The 19441-nt window shown below is 46.5% G+C and overlaps 1 protein-coding gene across 1 annotated transcript in view; it reads right to left on the bottom strand.

Annotated features, from left to right (window-relative positions):
- Window positions 1-19441, bottom strand: part of LOC147748866 (protein-associating with the carboxyl-terminal domain of ezrin-like) — a 1120148-nt gene that overhangs the window by 840358 nt on the left and 260349 nt on the right. Inside the window, exon 4 of the mRNA XM_086964312.1 lies at window positions 3969-4071. Within this exon, the coding sequence (XP_086820438.1) occupies window positions 3969-4071 (103 nt within the window). The remainder of the gene's footprint in view (window positions 1-3968; window positions 4072-19441) is intronic.

Raw genomic sequence — 19441 nt, 5'->3', positions numbered from 1 at the left:
TTTTGTTTCTATTGCTTTTTTTCTTGTTTTTTCTTCAGCGCACGTCTCGCCCAACTTATTACACATCACCTGCTACTTCTTTCGGCGTCTAATGGGCAGCAGAGCTGTGGGCTGCATGCTCGGTTTCTTTTGCTGTTTTTCTCCAGTTCAAGGGATTAAAATGCTATTAAACGGCTACGTATGTTTTTGCCTATTTCTTCTTTGTTATTTGTATACGTTCAAAACAACCTGCACGACTCAAAGAAGAAATAAACACAAAAGACGGGGTGTGAAACTCAACTGTTTAATTGCATTTCCTTCCCGGTGAATGCCCTTAAAGCGTGCAAGAAGTAGAAGGGGTTAAGACTTACAAATTATAGCCTTTGCACACAATGTCGTTAAAAACGTTGCTTAGTATGTCTAGTTCATACATCGCCAACCCTTCATAAAGAAACCATTCAGACTCTTGGTGATATGTGGAAAAAAGGAAAATGTATGTTGGTTTAGGACAAACTAAAATGCTCCGGCAGTACTCTTTTTATTTAACATACAAGTCACTTCATTTGTTTATAAAGGATTTTTGCAGTCCAGCCTGTACTGCTAATGCTCAGAGCAAGCTGGAGAACAGGGAGTGACAAAATGACAAACCTTGACAGCATCCTTTAGCCATTCTGCAAGGCCAATGGCCAAACATTACCAGTCGAAATATTGCTGAAATGTGTTTGGCCAGTTTGCCCAAGAAAGTCTACTCCGAAGAGCAATATAGGATCAGGGTTAGAACACGGAACGCATTTTACAGATGTAACCTTATAAATTCACTACATATGAGCAATTAGCTGCATATACACCTTCCTACGAGAGCACATAGCGCCAAGGGCATTACTGAAAAAGTCATGTCAGGACAGTAATAGAAAATTCATCTTCAATCATTCTTCTAGCGATTCATGGCTTCCTCCTCTCAATTACATTGTCAGTCAGCGTCTATATTCTCTACAAAGGCCTTCACTCGAGATCATTTACCCCCTCCCCTCACATCCCCTCACCCTCACATCCCCTCACCCTCACACCCCCTCACCCTCACACCCCCTCACCGTCACACCCCATCACCTTCACACCCCCCTCACCCACCCTCTCACCTACCCACAACCTCTCACCCACCGCTCACACCCTCTCACCCCTTCACCCTCACACACCCTCACCCTAACCCCCCCTCACCCTAACACCCCCTCACTCACCCTCACACCATCACCCTCACAACCCTCTCACCCTCACACACCCTCACCCTCACACACCCTCACCCTCACACACCCTCACCCTCACACACCCTCACCCTCACACACCCTCACACTCACACACCCTCACACTCACACACCCTCACCCTCACACACCCTCACCCTCACACACCCTCACCCTCACACACCCTCGCCCTCACACACCCTCGCCCTCACACACCCTCGCCCTCACACACCCTCGCCCTCACACACCCTCGCCCTCACACACCCTCGCCCTCACACCCTCGCCCTCACACACCCTCGCCCTCACACACCCTCGCCCTCACACACCCTCGCCCTCACACACCCTCGCCCTCACACACCCTCGCCCTCACACACCCTCGCCCTCACACACCCTCGCCCACACACACCCTCACCCTCACACCTTCACCCTCACACCCCCTCACCCGCACACACCCTCACTCACCCTCACACCCCTCTCACCCCCTCACCCACCCTCACCCCCCCTCACTCACCCTCACCAGCATAGCACAACAAAACATAGCATAACATAACACAGCATAGGCTAGCAAAACATAGTATAGCATGGCAAAACAAAACATAGCATAACAAAACAAATCATAGCATAGCAAAACACAACAAATCATAGCATAACAAAACACAACAAAACATATCATAGCATAACAAAACATAGCATAGCATAACAAAGCACAGCAAAACAAAACATAGCATAGCGTAACAAAACACAACAAACACAACAAAACATAGCATACATAACAAAACATAGCAGTGTGGCTCACTGGTTAGAGGAGGCAGACCTGGAAGCAGAGGTCAGCCCGGGACCAGGGTTCAATTCCCGGCTCGGCGGGGTCTTGAGTCCTAAAATGCCCATGGACTCGACAATTCTCGCTCCGGTGCCTACTCGATTCATGGGTTCACACTCTGCGACTCTGGGCAATAGCTTGCTTAATCTCCACAACAGCCCCTCGCGGCGGGATGCCTGGCTTTCACCTTGCGGATACCCTGCCGGGGTTATCTCACAGGGGAATACCAGGACGGGTTCCCTAAGCAAGCGCTTAGAAACCGCTCGGTGATTTGCGCTATATAAATTCCTGTACATTTACATAGCAAAACATAGCATAACAAAACACAACAAAACAAAACATAGCCTAAGAAAACAAAGCTTAGCAGAGCATAACAAAGCATGACAAAGCATAACAAAACATAGCATAGCATAATAAAACACAACAAAAAATAGCATAACATAACAAAGCATAGCAAAACACAACAAAGCATAGCATAACAAAACAAAGCATAGGATAGCAAAACAAAACAGCATAACAAAACATAGCAAAACACAACATAGCAAAACAAAACATAATAGCATAGCAAAACAACACATAGCATAACAAAACATAGCAAAACACAACAAAACATAGCATAGCTTAACAAAACACAACAAAGCATAGCAAAACAAAACATAATAGCATAGCAAAACATAGCATAGCATACCAAACACAACAAAACATAGCATAACAAAACATAGCATAGCAAAACAAAGCATAGCATATTAAAACATAGCATTGCATAACAAAGCATAACAAAACATAGCATAGCATAACAAAACACAACAAAACATAGCATAGCAAAACAAAACATATAATAGCATAGCAAAACAACACATAGCATAACAAAACACAACAAAACATAGCATAGCTTAACAAAACGCAACAAAGCATAGCAAAACAAAACATAATAGCATAACAAAACATAGCATAGCAAAACAAAGCATAGCAAAACAAAGCATAGCAAAACAAAGCATAGCAAAACAAAGCATAGCAAAACAAAGCATAGCATATTAAAACATAGCATTGCATAACAAAGCATAACAAAGCATAACAAAACATAGCATAGCATAACAAAACAAAACATAGGATAGCAAAACAAAACATATCATTGAATACAGCATCACTCTGCACCACCACAGCATCACTCAGGGGCACCACAACATCACCATGCGCTAACACAGCATCACTGAATGACACAGCATCACTCGTTCGCCATCAAAACATCACTCAGCGCCACCACAGCATCAATCTGTGCAACCATTCAACAACAACTGGTTCAAATATGTTCTCTCACTGTTTCAAGCTTTATTACAAATGTAACAAAAAGATGTTAATATTTCACTTCTGTTCTTGGATTTTCGTCACAATAAAATACACTGAACATAATCTTTACAAAAGTTATTTACAAAAGTTTAAGCTATTGCCATTATAAATTACAATAACTTTTATTTAAGTATTAATTATTTAAAAAAATTAAAAGCCATTGTTATTTGTAATATCAATACATGTAAGTCACGTAAATACAACACATATTGCATTTCAAATGCTATAGGTGTCACATTAGCGAAAATTATAACTATTGGCATTGTAAATGACAAAGCTATTTTCGCTATTTTCAAAAACAAAAAAAATTAATTGTCATTTACAATACCAGTAGCTCAAACTTTCCTAATGTGAGACCTATTGCATTGCAAATGCTTGTTTTAATACATTGAGCAATGGTAGTGCGTGTTCTCGATTGTAAAAGGACGGTAAAACAGGTGTATTTGTAAACTAATCTGATAAAAGATATCGAAATATACATCATGCAGCATTCTTTCAAAGAAAGAAGTTAAAGTCTACCTATCATACACAGTTAGCTCTTTTACTATTCACTTGCTAACAAAAACTGACTTTGAAAAAAACCTACCTTTGTGAGTCACGTGCGACAGCAAACCTTCGACCATTTTCCCGAAGGAGTAAGCATCTCGAGCGTGGCCATGTGCCTCTGTGAGAATGCCAAACTCTGCAAACTAACAATGGGGAAAATATAGGAAGTATTAATCAAGGGCCCGCCTTGCTCTAATCTGCAGGACATTAGAGATTAAAGTATTAAGTAATTAAGAAGGGTAGGCTCGGAAAGGACAGAAAGCCGGACATACGACTTGGCTATAATTACTCTATAACTGATGATATAGTTGCTCTGAAGACCTATGCAAACAGTCCTTTCTCAAGTAAGCCCTTCACAGACCGTATTTATAGTACAACACAGAAGAAGCCGCACTTAGGTGCCAATATGACTGAGCCCAGGCTAAACAAGTGCAGATTGTTGAATTATATAAATGTTAGGCAGGGTATGCAAAAGGGCATCCAGCCAAGAAAGCGTACAAACACCAGTTAAATGAGCCACCAATATTTACATGGGAAACAGCGCTCAGTGTTGTGTGGGCACCCCTTAAAGCACTGTCGGTGGTGAATATATGCATTTATTTATTTATGCGTTTTTATATAGCGCAAACTTTATCCGAAGGGGTCAGAGCGCTTCACGATTGTGATCCAGCATGTAAACCAGCCTCTGATACTCTAATACCTCATACTCACCTTCGGCCCCTAAACACACACACATTCATACAGACCAATTTATTCCACTGGAGGTCAATTTTATAATTGTTCGTCTGAGATGTAGTTATCTAACACTTCTAACCAAATCTTTCACAGATCAAAAGGTTTTTTCCTCTGGTCAACGGACCATTCGTTGAACTAGTTGATGGTGAAATGACAAGAAATAAAATGTACCTTTTTTGCAATGGAAATAACCACAGACTCATGAACATTTTTAAATGTTTATCTAATGAAATTCATGTGAGCCAAAATCAAAGTACATGCAGTCTCAGTCACCCATAGAAGGAGGAATATCCAGATTAATAAGAGTTTCAATGACGGGACCTGGAAAGGAGAGGATAGAGAGAGCAGCACAAAATAAATCTATAGCACATTATAGTTACCTAGAATGGTGCGAGAGCCGACCCCTTAGCCAAGGAGTTGGGAAAAGTCCCCCGGGAAAAGAGAGGAGACAAAGGCTTCAAGTTTCAGGACAGGTTTCAGAACAGGAGTCAGGACAGGATAAGGTGACCTTTCTATATCCGACGCCCGCGTTGCACCCCTCTGACACTATCTTACTCTTTGATTCTTCTCCAATCTTCTTCTAACTATTTGGCTTAAATTATAAGTCTGCAATAGGATTCTTCTTCAGCGTTCGCTAAATACCCCGACAGCATCCTGAGCTCTGCAGCATTCTGGTCTCTCAGCCTAACTAATTAACTAAACTACCTCAATTATACTCTTTTAATGCCATGTACCACCCCATAATGTTTAAATGTTATAGAACCCCTAATTCTGATTGGTCAGGCAAAAGGGATGATCATCACACCAGGTCAGGATTCAGTCGATTTTCTTTAGTTCATGGTCAATCCCTCCCCTTAATCTTTATTCAAAAATCTTTATTACCACCCGTAGTCACAATTTTTATCATCACAAAGTATACATTTGGTATTATTCTCTTCCTTTTCACAGGACATGAGGATGGTTCCTAGGGTATATTGCGCATTCTTTTCTTGGATGGCATTCAAGGATGACAGTGCGGCTTCTGGCTCACTTAAACTGCGCATGTATAACGGGTCACGTGGGATATAGTTCACAGTCTCTCTCAGAAGGCCCGCATACAAACTAATAAGAAAAGTCAAGTAGATGAATATTAGTTTCAAAATAAAATGATTTCACTGTATACCACCTATCTCTACTCTAACCCCATTTACTTATAAATGCTCTCCCCACATTAGCAAGTAGTAAATAGTGTATTTTAGTTCCAGTAAAGCAGATGCTTAACATGTGAGCTTTCAAGTGGCCAGTTTGGAGGTGTCTGCCCAAGAGCAGAAAATTCCCTCCAAGCAAAAACAAGTCCTCACTACGTAGAGGTAGTTGACGCATGCGCAATGTAGTTTCCCGTGTTAACAGCCATTTTAGATTTCACCCGAGTTACATGTTAATAAGTCATGTAGGTAAGCTTCCCTTATTCTTGGTATTTGAAATGTGGCTCACAGTAATTACACAATACGTTAGTTCGTATGACGTTATAAGTTATTATGAGATGATTGCCTTCGAGGAAGTCTCTTTTCTACGAGTCCTTGCTCCATCAATAGAACCAGTTAAATTACATAAGGACTTCAGAGTACATGCATACCATAAAAGATACAAAGAGGTAAACTCTAAACTCACATAAGAATGGTAGTGATCTAGCGATCAGAGATCAATATTTTTTCAGAAACATAGGGCCATTTACACTACCCAACTAATCTCTTCTTACTCTCCCGTGTCGCGGCGGCGGGGATCGGGGGCACGGCCCTGGTATGGTTATCCTCCTTCCTGAGGGACCGCACCCAGGCAGTTCGCCTGGGTGACTTCTCTGTGGACTTCCGGAAGGTTCAGTGCGGGGTCCCCCAAGGTTCCTCCCTCTCACCTCTTCTGTTCAACCTTTACATTTCTCCCCTCATTTTTTCTTTAGAACAAATGGAGGTCGCCGTATATAACTATGCGGATGACCTCCAACTTGTTTTCAACCTGTCTTCTTCTCCTGCCTCTATTTCTAATTTCCAGTCTACTATGATTTTTATCAGGGACTGGATGGATTTCAACCACCTGAAACTCAACCCCGATAAGACAGAGTTGGTGTTGACGGGTGGCTGCTCCAGTCCCTGGTCTTCACTTTTTTGGCCCCCTTCCCTTGGTCTCCCTCCGGTCCCCTCTACCTCTGTCAAAACCCTAGGTATTAAACTCAACTCCTATCTTACCCTTCACTCTCAGGTGAGTTCTGTGGTTTCTTCTTCCTTTCTTTCTCTTCGTACCATCCGCAAGGTATCTCGATTTTTCACAGATACTAATGGTTAGAGGTAAATATATGCAAGTTGCAAATTCACTCAAGATTACATTTTAAGGAGCGATTTAATGGAAAAACATATATTGCGTATTTACAGAGCATGATCTTCTCGCCGTCGTCCAGCCAGGCATTCAGGGTGCTGCTGCACTCACAGACGGTGATCTTGGGCCTGGAGGGATCCCCAAGCTGGCGATGACCGTAGGCCTAGAAGGGCGGGTGGCGGTAGGTGGAGGTGGCATGCTGGATCACGGGGCTGATCTTGAGCTACGGCTCCAGCTGGTGGAAGGGGGAGGGGAGGATGCACTCTCGCTACTCCATTGTTCCGGTTGCTAGTCTCAGGCTCTGGGCCTCTCTCAGCGGCAGGCCTCCGGTGCCGATGGGTCTTGCTCAGCCGCTAGTCACAGCCCTCCTCTGCCATCTTGAGTGCCGCATGCATCTCCGTGGCCTTTGGCCACTGACTGCCAAAATCAGTGCTGTTCGTTGCTCTTGACACATCACTCAGCACCTGGGGGGGGGATGGGGGGGGGGTCCAGAGGGGTTACATCGGAGCTCACTGGTGCTCCGGGGTTCTTATCACCTGCAGGATGGCATCGGAAGGGGACTCCAGTGGGAGCTCACGATGTGAACCTCCAGCCGGATCACCAGAAGCGGAAGAGCTAATATATCATAGCAGGGTGAAGGAAAATCAAGCACAGATAGAACCCATCAAGGTCACTGGCGAACGGGGTCTGCTGAGCCGCCCAGCTTTGAAATTGTACAAAGGCACGTTAGAACAGGCAGGCTGTCACCTGTTTCTTTAAATTAAGGACAGCTTAATACAAAAAGAACAAGCATTTTGCAAAACCAATAGGTCTCAGCAGTGCACGAGCTATTGGCTTTGTCAATGTGAATGTCTTTCAGACATGTTGTCTAGCAGCAGATCTGCTTTTCAGCATGCTTGAAAGTCACTGAAAGCCCAGAATGACAGGATGCTGACACGAGGACGAGTCTGTTCACCTCCCCATGTAGAGTTTATTGTCCTGCCCCTCATAACACAAAAAAGTGCTATGACATCGCCTGTGCTGGCAGCATCATATTGTTTTTTTGTTAAACGGCAGATATGCTTCTAGACAACATGGCTAAAATATATTTACGTTAACACGCCTAATAGCTCAAGCACTGCTATGGACTATTGGCGTTGCCAGTGCTTACTTGGTGTTAACGGGTCTTGCTGAACAAATTAGGAATGGATCGTGAGACACAGTTGAAGAGCTTTGAAGTGAAGAGAGAATGTGGCGTAACGGCCAGAGCTGCTGACAGGGGAAATGGGGAACCAAGCTTGAATCTCTGGGTTGGCGGAACAGATTATGATTCTGGGGCAAAAAGCCAATCACTTATGCTTCCCCCTGCGTACGACAATGAATGGGTCATTGTGTAATGTAACTAGTGAGCACAGCACATAAAGCAGTACAATACCATTGGCTGCTGTTAGCACTATGGCAGGAACAAGCGCTCCAACACCATCGAATTGGGGAAAAAAACAAACAGAAAAGTAAATACAAACAAAAACAGCAACAACAAAGTGGGCGGGATGGGTAAAGCAGGGACACAGTAGAGGATCGGGAGATAGGCTAGCAACAACAGGAGAGGGGGGGAGGAAGCACCAATGAAGGGAGACACATAACTGAAGTAAAGCAGGAGCAGTGACAGAAATTAATGTGTCATTGTGGAACGTAACTGGTTAGTACTTAAAGTGCTCCAATACCACTGTCTCGTGTTCGCGCTATGGCAAGACAGAGAGTGGAGTGAGAGTTCCAATACCATCGGAATGTGCAAAAAAGTAAACAAATGCTGTTCATGTTTTAACAACTTTTTAACAAATGTATTTATGTTCACGTACATGCATTTGAGTGGTACGTGTGTATGTGTACAAAGGAGACTATGGCAAGACGGACGATTGAACAAGAACGAGCACTCCAATACCATTGGAGCACACATAAAACATATTATAATAATAAAGCAGCAGCGACCAGGGAGGTAGTGAGGTGACAGTCAAGCAGGAAAGCAGGAGGGTAATGGGCCATCAACAACGGGAGATGGTGAATTGAAGCAACAATGTCATTGTGGAATGTAACTGGTGAGCACTTAAAGAGCTCCAGTACCATCAACATAACTTTACTGTTGATCACAGAGATATTATAAAGTGCATCCTATACCACACATACACACATTACAAACACTAATAATGATTTAGAGTACAAAACGTGTTGTCTTAAAAACATAGAAACTGAAGGGCCAATGGATAAAAAAGTATATCATTCTATATAAAAGCACCAAATCCTGTATCGACATGAAACCATATAAAAACAATAAATATTGTTTACAATAAAAAGCATTAATTAATTAATACAATACATTAGGTATGTTACGCAGGGCACTTTGTTAAGTTTTGAGTGGCCCAGTGGATTAGACGTTCAAAGCCAAATGCCACAATTCTCCTAGTATCTGTACTAAGTGTTCGGAGTACTTCTAGGCAACGGCCAGTGAGCCTGCACAAGGGAGTAACCCACTTCCACCTCAGATTATCTTAGTTAGGGCAAAAGAATGGCAGGTGGACTAGTGAGTCAGGATTTCCTTTACATACAGGACAGATGGCATTGGAGAGAATATAACGGTGCCCTTTGCTACAGAACACTTTGGTAGGGAAAGTCTTATACGTAAACTGAAGAAAATTTGCATGCCAATGGCAGAACAATTTCATCAATGGTATCTTTAAAAAGTGGATAGGATTTAAAATGTAAGAACTGTTGAGTAAGAGAACAAATAGGATTAGACACATTCTCCACCTCAATAAATTCCCAGTAGATGTCCTTAACCCTACCTTTCATGATTGTGCACATCTCCTCTGGGTCAGTCCAATAATCCTACATCCCCAATTTTCTCAATAGTTCCCTACTTGAACATTGCCAGATGGAGACTTAACCAGGGGATGATGTTCTCCTCAGGGCTATGGGCATACAGACACCCAAAATGTGACACCAACTCCTCCGGCTGTACAGTATATTCGCGACTAGGGCAGTTCTTGGCCCTTTCAGTCATTAAGCTGCTTTCTTCCAAAAGGACTTATTGTCTTTATCTACTAGGATGCTATGAAGGGAGGACCTTTTGAGAAGTATGCCTGGCATATGCTGTCCACTATTCTAGTGGGCACCTTGCACCAGTCCAAACGACCCTTATTGATGGTAGGTTTAAGACAACCTTTATAGAAAGCTATCCTAGTGGTAGCTGTGGAGAGCAGCCTTCAGGATAAGTCTTGAAGGAATGTAAAGCAGCTTGTTTTTACCAGTCTATAACCTCATGAATGATCAAATGAAAAGAGAACCACATCAGGTATATATAGAAAATATATGTATTTATTTAAAACACACCCCTCTAGTCTCTTTATGAGGCTAGAGGCAAAAGTACAATACAAGAACTTAAATATCACACAGTAAATTAGCACAGTATACGTTTTTCCCTACGGGCCTCTCAAACCATATACTAAGAAAGTGATATAAGTACCGCTGTGAACATAGAGACAAGGCTTAGGGCCTGTTGAACTGCGGGGGTAACCAAGAACCACCCAAGGTAGTGACGCAGGAGACTCACGGGGGACGTGTGCAGTGTCTAAACACAGCCGTGAATCACCATTGACTTCTATGGGAAAAGTTAGTGTTACATTTTTAAAGAATAAGGACACTTGGGAGTGGACTATGAACCAACCCCTTCAGTACTGGACACTTCGACAGTCAAGACCAACGGGAGCACCGAAGTACTCCTGTTACCTCACCCAGGGAAGCCGGGTGTATAGGTGACCTTTCGTGTCTGGTTTTGTCGTCGTTTCCTATGGAGAGCTGCAAAGAAGTCCTGCAGGTAACCAGGTGAAAAGTGTCAGGATGGATCCAAGGGTGGATCGAAGATCTGAAGAACCTGAAAGCAGAGGGGACAGAGTCTGGGTCACTAGCCAGTGACCAGGAAGGCGACAAGAAGATGCCAGCCAATGTCAGGTGATTTCAGGTGATGTAGGTGAAGCTTGACTCTTTAGCCACGAGGTCCATGAGGCATCGACGACAACCAGGATCTGGATTCGAGCTGTCCCACGTTGGATGTCGAGTGCTGCAGCGTCAGTATCTGGATTGGACCCAACAAGCCTTGGCAACAGCAACCCACGCATGATGCAAAGAGTGGCTTCGGTGCAGACCAGCAAGGTCTGAGGGACTCACCCTTTGGAGGGGAGTCAGGGCACGTCTGTAGCAACCAGGAAAGCCCAAGAAACAAAGTAGTTTCCTTCGTGGGGACCCACCAGTCGACGGATCGCAAAGCTGCCTCGAGCCGAAATGCAGGAAGCGGGCCCACGGGACACTCGCGGAGTGTAGGCCCTCAAGCTTCGGTGCCCAGGGCTTGGACTACAAGTAGCCCAATGCACAACTTTGGGAAAGCTCTGGAAGTCGGTGCACTAGCAAATGTGCTGGATGTCCAGGATTTCCGGTCCCACGTCTCTTGTGATGGCTACAGGTCTCAGCTATGCTGAGATCTCGTGTCGGCCTCGGAGATGTCTGGAAGTCCGTGTCCTGTGTCACAGATTCTTCGGGATCCGTAGGGAGCCTTGAAAATGCAGACCGGCAAAATGCTTCTTTGGTGCCTGTTTTAACAGGGGAGTCACTCCTTGACCCAAAGGGAGATTTCTTCAGTCTTCTAGTTGAAATAGAATGTCGAAGGTCCAAGATACATGTTGCAGAGTTTTGTCCAGGGTAATCTAAAGTCATAGTGACTGGATTCCTATACTTATACTAAGTTTAGGGGTTGAACTCACTCTAAGGTCCCACCTATGGGAGGACCTTGGGAGGGGGTGGTTACACCCCTTCCCCTTTGTCCAGTTTCGCGCCAGAGCAGGGACTTAGCATGCCTGCAACCGGTTTGAACTGGGGTGTGCACAGAGACACCTTGTGTGCCCCAAGCAGTGTCTGAAAAGCATTCTCTGAATGCACCCACCCTGCCCCAATACACTAAAGCCTGTCTGGGGAGGTGGTTACACCTCCCTGGACAGGAAATCTATTGTCCAAGCCTCCCCTGCTGGAGTTTCGTCCAGCAGCCGGAGGTCAGACTCGTGTCTGTGGCAGCAGCATCCATTTTGTGATGCTGGGGCTCTATTTATCTTCTACCGGTTAGACCAGTGTGTACATGTCTTCTCCCGCTAGAAGGGTGAAATGCTACCCCTGCCCCAGAACTGGCGGGGGGGGGGGGTAGTATTCCAAAGTGTTTGACATCAAACACGACATGTTTTGATGCAGCCATTCCAAAGTTGGCATTAACGGCGAGGTTATAATGCACTTAAGAGTATATGGTATGGCTGTATCACAGAACAGCCATAAGGAAGGATTTCTGAAAGCTGCAAAGGGGCTCAGCTCATGCTTGGGCATGCCACAGGAGTGACTTATAGGTTTATATGTGTCTGAATGTATAGGAAGATATAGGTATACTATATTTAAGTAAGGGGTACAAGTACCACCTTACCCAGGCTGCAGTGGCAGACCTGTGGTGCCATTTTGGAAGGCTTCCCAGGGGTGGAAGTGTGGCTCACTGGTTAGAGGAGGCAGACCTGGAAGCAGAGGTCAGCCCAGGACCAGGGTTCAATTCCCGGCTCGAGTCCTAAAATGTCCATGGACTCGACAATTCTCGCTCCGGTGCCTACTCGATTCACTGGTTCACACTCTGTGACTCTGGGCAATAGCTTGCTTAATCTCCACAACGGTCCCTCGCGGCGGGATGCCTGGCTTTCACCTTGCGGATACCCTGCTGGGGTTATCTCACAGGGGAATACCAGGACAGGTTCCCTAAGCAAGCGCTTAGAAACCGCTCGGTGATTTGCGCTATATAAATTCCTGTACATTTACATTTACATTTGGAATACTACATGCTTCAGCCCCTGGTAGGCCTCTGGGGAACCTATGCACTTGGTACCTAAGGTACCATATACTAGGGAATCACAAGGGTAACCCAGTAACCAATCCGGAGTGTACCTAATACACATGTGTAGGAAGGTGGATACCCGACTATGGATACCCCAGATTTTTTGCCTTGTGTTTAGCTGGTTTTCGACTTAGTTGGCCAGGTTCCCTGCTAATAATGGCCCCAGGCTATCTGCTCTCTCTGTAAAATGGATTCCATGTACCCTAGGTGCATAACTAAATTGGCTTGGGTCACCATATCAGCCCCTGTACAGTGCACTATAGGTGCCCAGGGCATAGGTGCATCCAAGGCCTACCAGGGGCTGCAGCATGTCTTTTGCCACCCCTGGCTGGCTATCCAAAATTGACACAACTGGCTGATAACTCAGCTGGGGCAAGGTGGTGTAATCACCCCTTGCTTAGATATAGTATGCCTATATCTAAACCTAACTGGACACATATATACCTATAAGTCACTCCTATGGCAGGTCTGAACAATCCTGGAGGCAGAGTGCTTGGTTTTATGTGAGATGGTGCTCTAGCATGAGCTGAGCCTATCTGCAGCTGTCGGGACCAATTCCCTTAGCTGTTCCAGGATATTGCCATACCATATACTATTAAGTGCATTATAATCCATCGCGGTTATATGTTAACTTTGGTTTGGCTTTATCAACACATGTCGTGTAAGGTGTCATACGATTTGGAATATTATTCCCTCGACAGTCCTGTCGACGGAGATAGCATTCCACCCCTCTAGAGGGAGAAGACATGTTACTTTGCTAAAACGCGGTTGATTTTAAAAGAGCCTCAGCATCACAAAATGGCCGCTTCTGCCACAGACACGGGTCTGACCTCCTGCTGCTGACCGAAATTCAGCCGAGGAGGCCTGGACAAAGGCTTTCCTGTAGCGGGGAGGTGTCACACCACCCCAGACAGGAGATAGTGAATTGTAGCAGGGAGGTTTGAAAGAAACCAGACAGGGGCGCACAAGGTTTCCCCTTGCATAATCCGGTCAAACCGGTTCTGGGGCAGACCAGCCCCAGTCCCAGCGCGACCCTGGACAAAAGGAAAGGGGTGTATCCACCCCCTTCCTGGGTCCCACCCATAGGAGGGACCTAGCAGGTGATCCAGCCCACCAGATTGGTATAAGAGTGGGAGCAATGCCCAAGCATTCAGATTATCCTGACTGAAACTTATGAAACGAAACTCTGGACCCTTTGACATCCTATTTGACGTAGAAGACTGAAGAATCTCCCTTGTGGTCAAGGAGTGACCACCCTGTGCAAACAGGCACCAACCAGCACCTCAACGTTTGCTTTGTTGCAGTTCCCGCCGGAACTCGAGCGACAGAGTTCGACAAGACCCAGCGTTCCTGCCTTCTAACAGCCCGATCCACAGTCCCTGAAGAGCTGAGACCCGTGGAGGCGGCCTGAAGCGTGGGGCCGGCCATCTTGGAAAGACCACGAGGCGCTGACCGTGCAGCTCCCTCGAAGCTGTGCATTGGGGTTTGAGAAGGCCCAGCCCTGAGCCACTCCTGCACCGAAGCTCACCCCTCTACACTCACCGAGTGCTGCTTGGGGCCCTTCTGCACTTTTTGGCTCAACGCGTTGGTCCGTTGGCTTGTGGCCACCACCTGCATGCTCTGTGCCCTCCACCACCTGCGTGCTCTGTGCCCTCCACCACCTGCGTGCTCTGTGCCCTCCACCACCTGCGTGCTCTGTGCCCTCCACCACCTGCGTGCTCTGTACCCTCCACCACCTGCGTGCTCTGTACCCTCCACCACCTACGTGCTATGTGCTCTCCACCACCTGTGTGCTATGTGCCCTCCACCACCTGTGTGCTATGTGCCCTCCACCACCTCCTCTCTGTGCACTCCACCACCTCCTCTCTGTGCCCTCCACCACATGCGCTTACTGACTGACACTGACTCTACTCACACTCTCTCTCTCTCTTCCGCTCTCACTGACTGGCACTCTCTCTCAGTGACTGACTGACACTTTCTCTCAGTGACTGACTGACACTCTCTCTCAGTGACTGACTGACACTCTCTCTCACTGACTGACACTCTCTCTCACTGACTGACACTCTCTCTCACTGACTGACTCTCACTGACTGACTCTCTCTCACTGACTGACTCTCTCTCTCACTGACTGACTCTCTCTCACTGACTGACTCTCTCTCACTGACTGACTGACTCTCTCTCTCACTGACTGACTCTCTCACTGACTCCCTCTCACTGACCGATTGATTCTCTGACTGACTATCTCACTCTCTCTCACTGACTGACCGACCGACCCTCTCAATCTCTCTCACTGACTGACTGACCGACTCTCTCTCACTGACGGACTAACTCTCTCACTGACTGACTGACTGACTGACACTCTCTCAATCTCGCTCACTGACTGGCTGACTCTCACTCTCTGACTGACTCTCTCACTGACTGACTAACTGACTGACTCCCTCTAACTGACTGATTGATTGATTCTCTGACTGACTATCTCAATCTCTCTCACTGACTGACTCCCTCTCTCACTGACTGACTCTCTTACTCTCTCTCCCTCTCTCACTGACTGACTGACTCACTAGCTGACCAACTCCCTCACTCTCTCTCACTGACTGACTGACTCTCACTGACTCTCTCTCAATCTCTCACTGACTGAGTGACTCTCTCACTGACTGACCGACTAACTCTCTCTCTCACCGACTCTCTCACTGACTGACTAACTCACTCTCTCAATCTCGCTCACTGACTGACTATAATTTATGCCCACCCCATGAGAAAAAAACCCATAACAAGCAACCACTGAGACAGGCAGACAGAAGATACCAGCATTGAAAGGACAAAAAATACTCAAGACATTATTTATTGTTAATTCTTTTTTAATATGGTCGTTCAGCTGTACATAATGCTTTCTTGGGTGTACATATACGGTAACAATAATGCTTCTGACACTTCTTTATTATAACTTTACAGCATTCTGCAGACTTCTGTACAGCACAGCTTAAAGCCGCATGCTAAGTCAATATCTCTGGCTAAACACCGAGACCAGGATGACGGTCACCCAGGACCTAGTCACCAGCCGTCTGGACTACGGCAACTCCCTCTACGCCGGATCCACCGCCAAACTCCAGAAGAGACTCCAGCGGATTCAGAACGCCTCGGCACGACTCATCCAAGAACGTTTTTTTTATGGGGGGGGGCCTCCACCACTGAACTGTGCAAAAAACGAATCCCTGGTGCCTAGTGGGCTTTCTGCCCCCCCCGGGGGCGCTGATAAGGAGCTATTGCCCCCATCTGCCGACCGAGGGTGGCAGAAAGGCTGTGGCAATTTTTTGGGGGTTGGGGCATTGGCATGCCCCCTATGTATTATAAAAAAAATAATAATCGGGGGTGCCTAGTGGGTTTCCTGCCCCCTAGGGGGTCAGATCAGGGGCTACTGCCCCCATCTGCCTCTTGGGGGGGGGGGGGAGAAGACAAACCGTGGCAATTTTTTTTGGGTGGGAGCAGCCCCACCCCTACGTATAAAAAAAGGAAACCCTGGTGCCTAGCGGGTTTTCTGCCTGCCCCTCCACCCCCAAGAGGCAGATAAGGGGCTATAGCCCCATCTGTCTCCCGGGGGCATAAAGACTGTAGCATTTTTGGGGGGGTATAAAAAATAAATTAAAAAAAAGAACCTGGTTCCTTGTTTGCTCTCTGCTTTTGCCCTATCTGCCTCCGCAGGTGGGGGGCAGAAAGTATTTTGCCTTTTTTAGAGAGGAAGCCCCAACCCATGTCCTAGAATAAAGTTATCCATGGCGTCTAGAGTGCTTTCTGCCCCCCTGGGTGGGGGGTTAATTGGGGGCTACTGCACCATCTGCTTCCTGGGGGGTGGGGGAGGGGGCACAGAAGGACTGTCTGTGGCCCTTGCCCAAGTGGCAGCAAAGGCCCTTGCCCAAGGGGCAGCTAACGTCCTCCCTGGTGGCTAGTGGGTGAATCTCTGCTTGGGGATGGCCCTCCTGGGGCGATACCAAAGCAGGGATCGACTAGGGAAGGGTCCCATTGGAAAGGGGAGATTCTCCCCTTCCCAACAATACCTCTCCCATGTGTTTCGGTGCTTGCGTGGCTGAGAGAGCCCCACGAGCACCAAAACGGTGAAACTGAAACTAAGTTTCAGTGTTGATTTCGTGGTAATGATAACAGCGCGCTATGCGCGCAATCGGCATTGCAAGGAAAACACTAAATATGCCTTGGGAGGTTAGGGAAGCTCTTCCCCACCTCCAAAGGCAAAAAATAGGACATCCCTCTGCTGTTTACAGCAGACGGATTTTTTGCAAGTGTGCTCATGACGGAATGGTTCCGTCATGCACACACTTGCACTTGAGCTCATGACGGAACCATTCCTTTATGAGCACAGAAGGGGTTAAGGCTTTTACAGTTAAACATAAACCCAGTACAGTACTTCATTACTGTGGCCGGAGGCAGAACAGATCAGCAGTGATCTCACAGAATAAATTCGTACATGTCATACAGAGTAGATAATCATCGACAGTGGTAGATGACAACACGCAGGAAACCAAATGCATATTCTAAACATATACACATATGATAGACATGCATATATACCTTTTATACACAGTAAATGTTACCTGTTCGGGCACAGCAGAGAAAAATATTGTCTGGCTCTCAGTGATCCTAGCTTCCCTCCGGCTCCCCAGTTTCTTTCCCCACCAGATATTGCTGATATAATCCCCAGAAACCTTTCAGTCGACTTGTGGCGGAAGCAACCGATTGTGTGTTACAATAAAGCATATCCTTTTCCCAGTCAACTATAGTCGGGACAGGGCCTATGGCCCAGCGCAGGGCTACCCTAAGCTTGGCGAGAAGTAGTCCCATATCCACCAAGCATCTGCCCTCTTTGCCTATACTCTTACTTTAGCCCAATAATGCAATATGGCTGAGATACCCGCCACCCCCTCTCAACACAATCCCCAAGGATGGGAAACCGGAAACAGTTCTGAACTTTTGGAAGACGGGAGGGAGTGACCCTCCCGGCCGTATTTATTAAAATATGAAACAAAATTAAAACATTAAAATAACAGTTTCATATTATGTACAATTTCATTACCACATTGCGATGTTTGGCTAACCTTAACATATTCTCTAATACAAAGGTTCTCCTAGCCGAACTAACATCCTACAAAACATCTAACTTGAAATTTTGAAATTGTACATCCTAACGTTTAAGGGCCAACGGCAAGGTCGTAACCGGTGTCAAGATCCCTAACCAGAAATATCCCCCTCACTTGTGAGGGGCGACCGCACAGAGGTGTACCTCGAGTGCAACTACCAATTTCCCTTGACTTGACGGGGGCCCCAATAAACTCGACGCCACTTAAAGGTCGTTCGAGGACTCGTGTGAGGAATCTAGAAGGTAGCGTAGACCCCCCCCCAAACCCCACACAACTTACCACATCTGCCGTCGCAGATGTCCTGGCCCCGGGAAATTCTCCAGGAGGGGGCTGTAGCCCCTCCTACCCAGGAAGGGGCCTTGACCGCCTTTCCTTTCCTTTCGGCGGCCCATCCTTAGAAGGGACCGCCTTCCCCGTGGAGGGGCCAATGGCCACCTCCCTCGAGCGCTCCCATCCGTAATGGGTGACGCCCACTCATAGGGATCTTCCAATTAGTGCTCACCGATCATGACCTTACCGCCCGACCAAAATAAATACGACAGTTTCTAAACTAAATGACTAAATTACTTAAAAGACAGTTAAAAGCAACACTTTATTAAAACATGCTACTGATCAACACTAGAGCAGGATTACTTTATTTGCAAAACATACCACAAAGTGACTATTTCTTTATTGCATATTCAAAGTCATCACGATAATAATCCGGACCTGCAAACAAAAGAGTTACTACATCAAACTTTATTCAAAACCACTTGCTGTCCTCAGGGGCTGGTGGGTGGGTCAAAATTGGCTCTTCGTTCCGTCTCGAGCTCACGTGCAGCGAGGTGGTGCAGCTTCAGAGCACAGGAACAAGAGGATGCTTCCTTGGCTTGTTGCTCCTTTTATCCGTCTTCAGGGCGGGCGTAAACCCGCCCCGGCCTGCCCCGAGGGCGTGGCCCGGCCGCGTCAGTGTCTAGGCCAGCCCACTCCAGGGCGGGAAAAGGCGCGCCCCGGCTACGCCGCTTCGGGCATACCAGCCGAGACTCGCCTCCCGCCCAAGATGGCTTCCCGGGGGGATCGTGGTACTCCGCCATACGTTCGGGGGGACCGAATGGTCGCCCCTTTCCATATGGCTGAGATACCCGCCACCCCCTCTCAACACAATCCCCAAGGATGGGAAACCGGAAACAGTTCTGAACTTTTGGAAGACGGGAGGGAGTGACCCTCCCGGCCGTATTTATTAAAATATGAAACAAAATTAAAACATTAAAATAACAGTTTCATATTATGTACAATTTCATTACCACATTGCGATGTTTGGCTAACCTTAACATATTCTCTAATACAAAGGTTCTC

This window comes from Lissotriton vulgaris, chromosome 1_1, assembly GCF_964263255.1.
Source record: "Lissotriton vulgaris chromosome 1_1, aLisVul1.2, whole genome shotgun sequence".
Classification (NCBI taxonomy): domain Eukaryota; kingdom Metazoa; phylum Chordata; class Amphibia; order Caudata; family Salamandridae; genus Lissotriton; species Lissotriton vulgaris.
The sequence above is the reverse complement of the archived record's forward strand: the minus strand, read 5'-3'. Positions and strand labels throughout refer to the sequence as shown.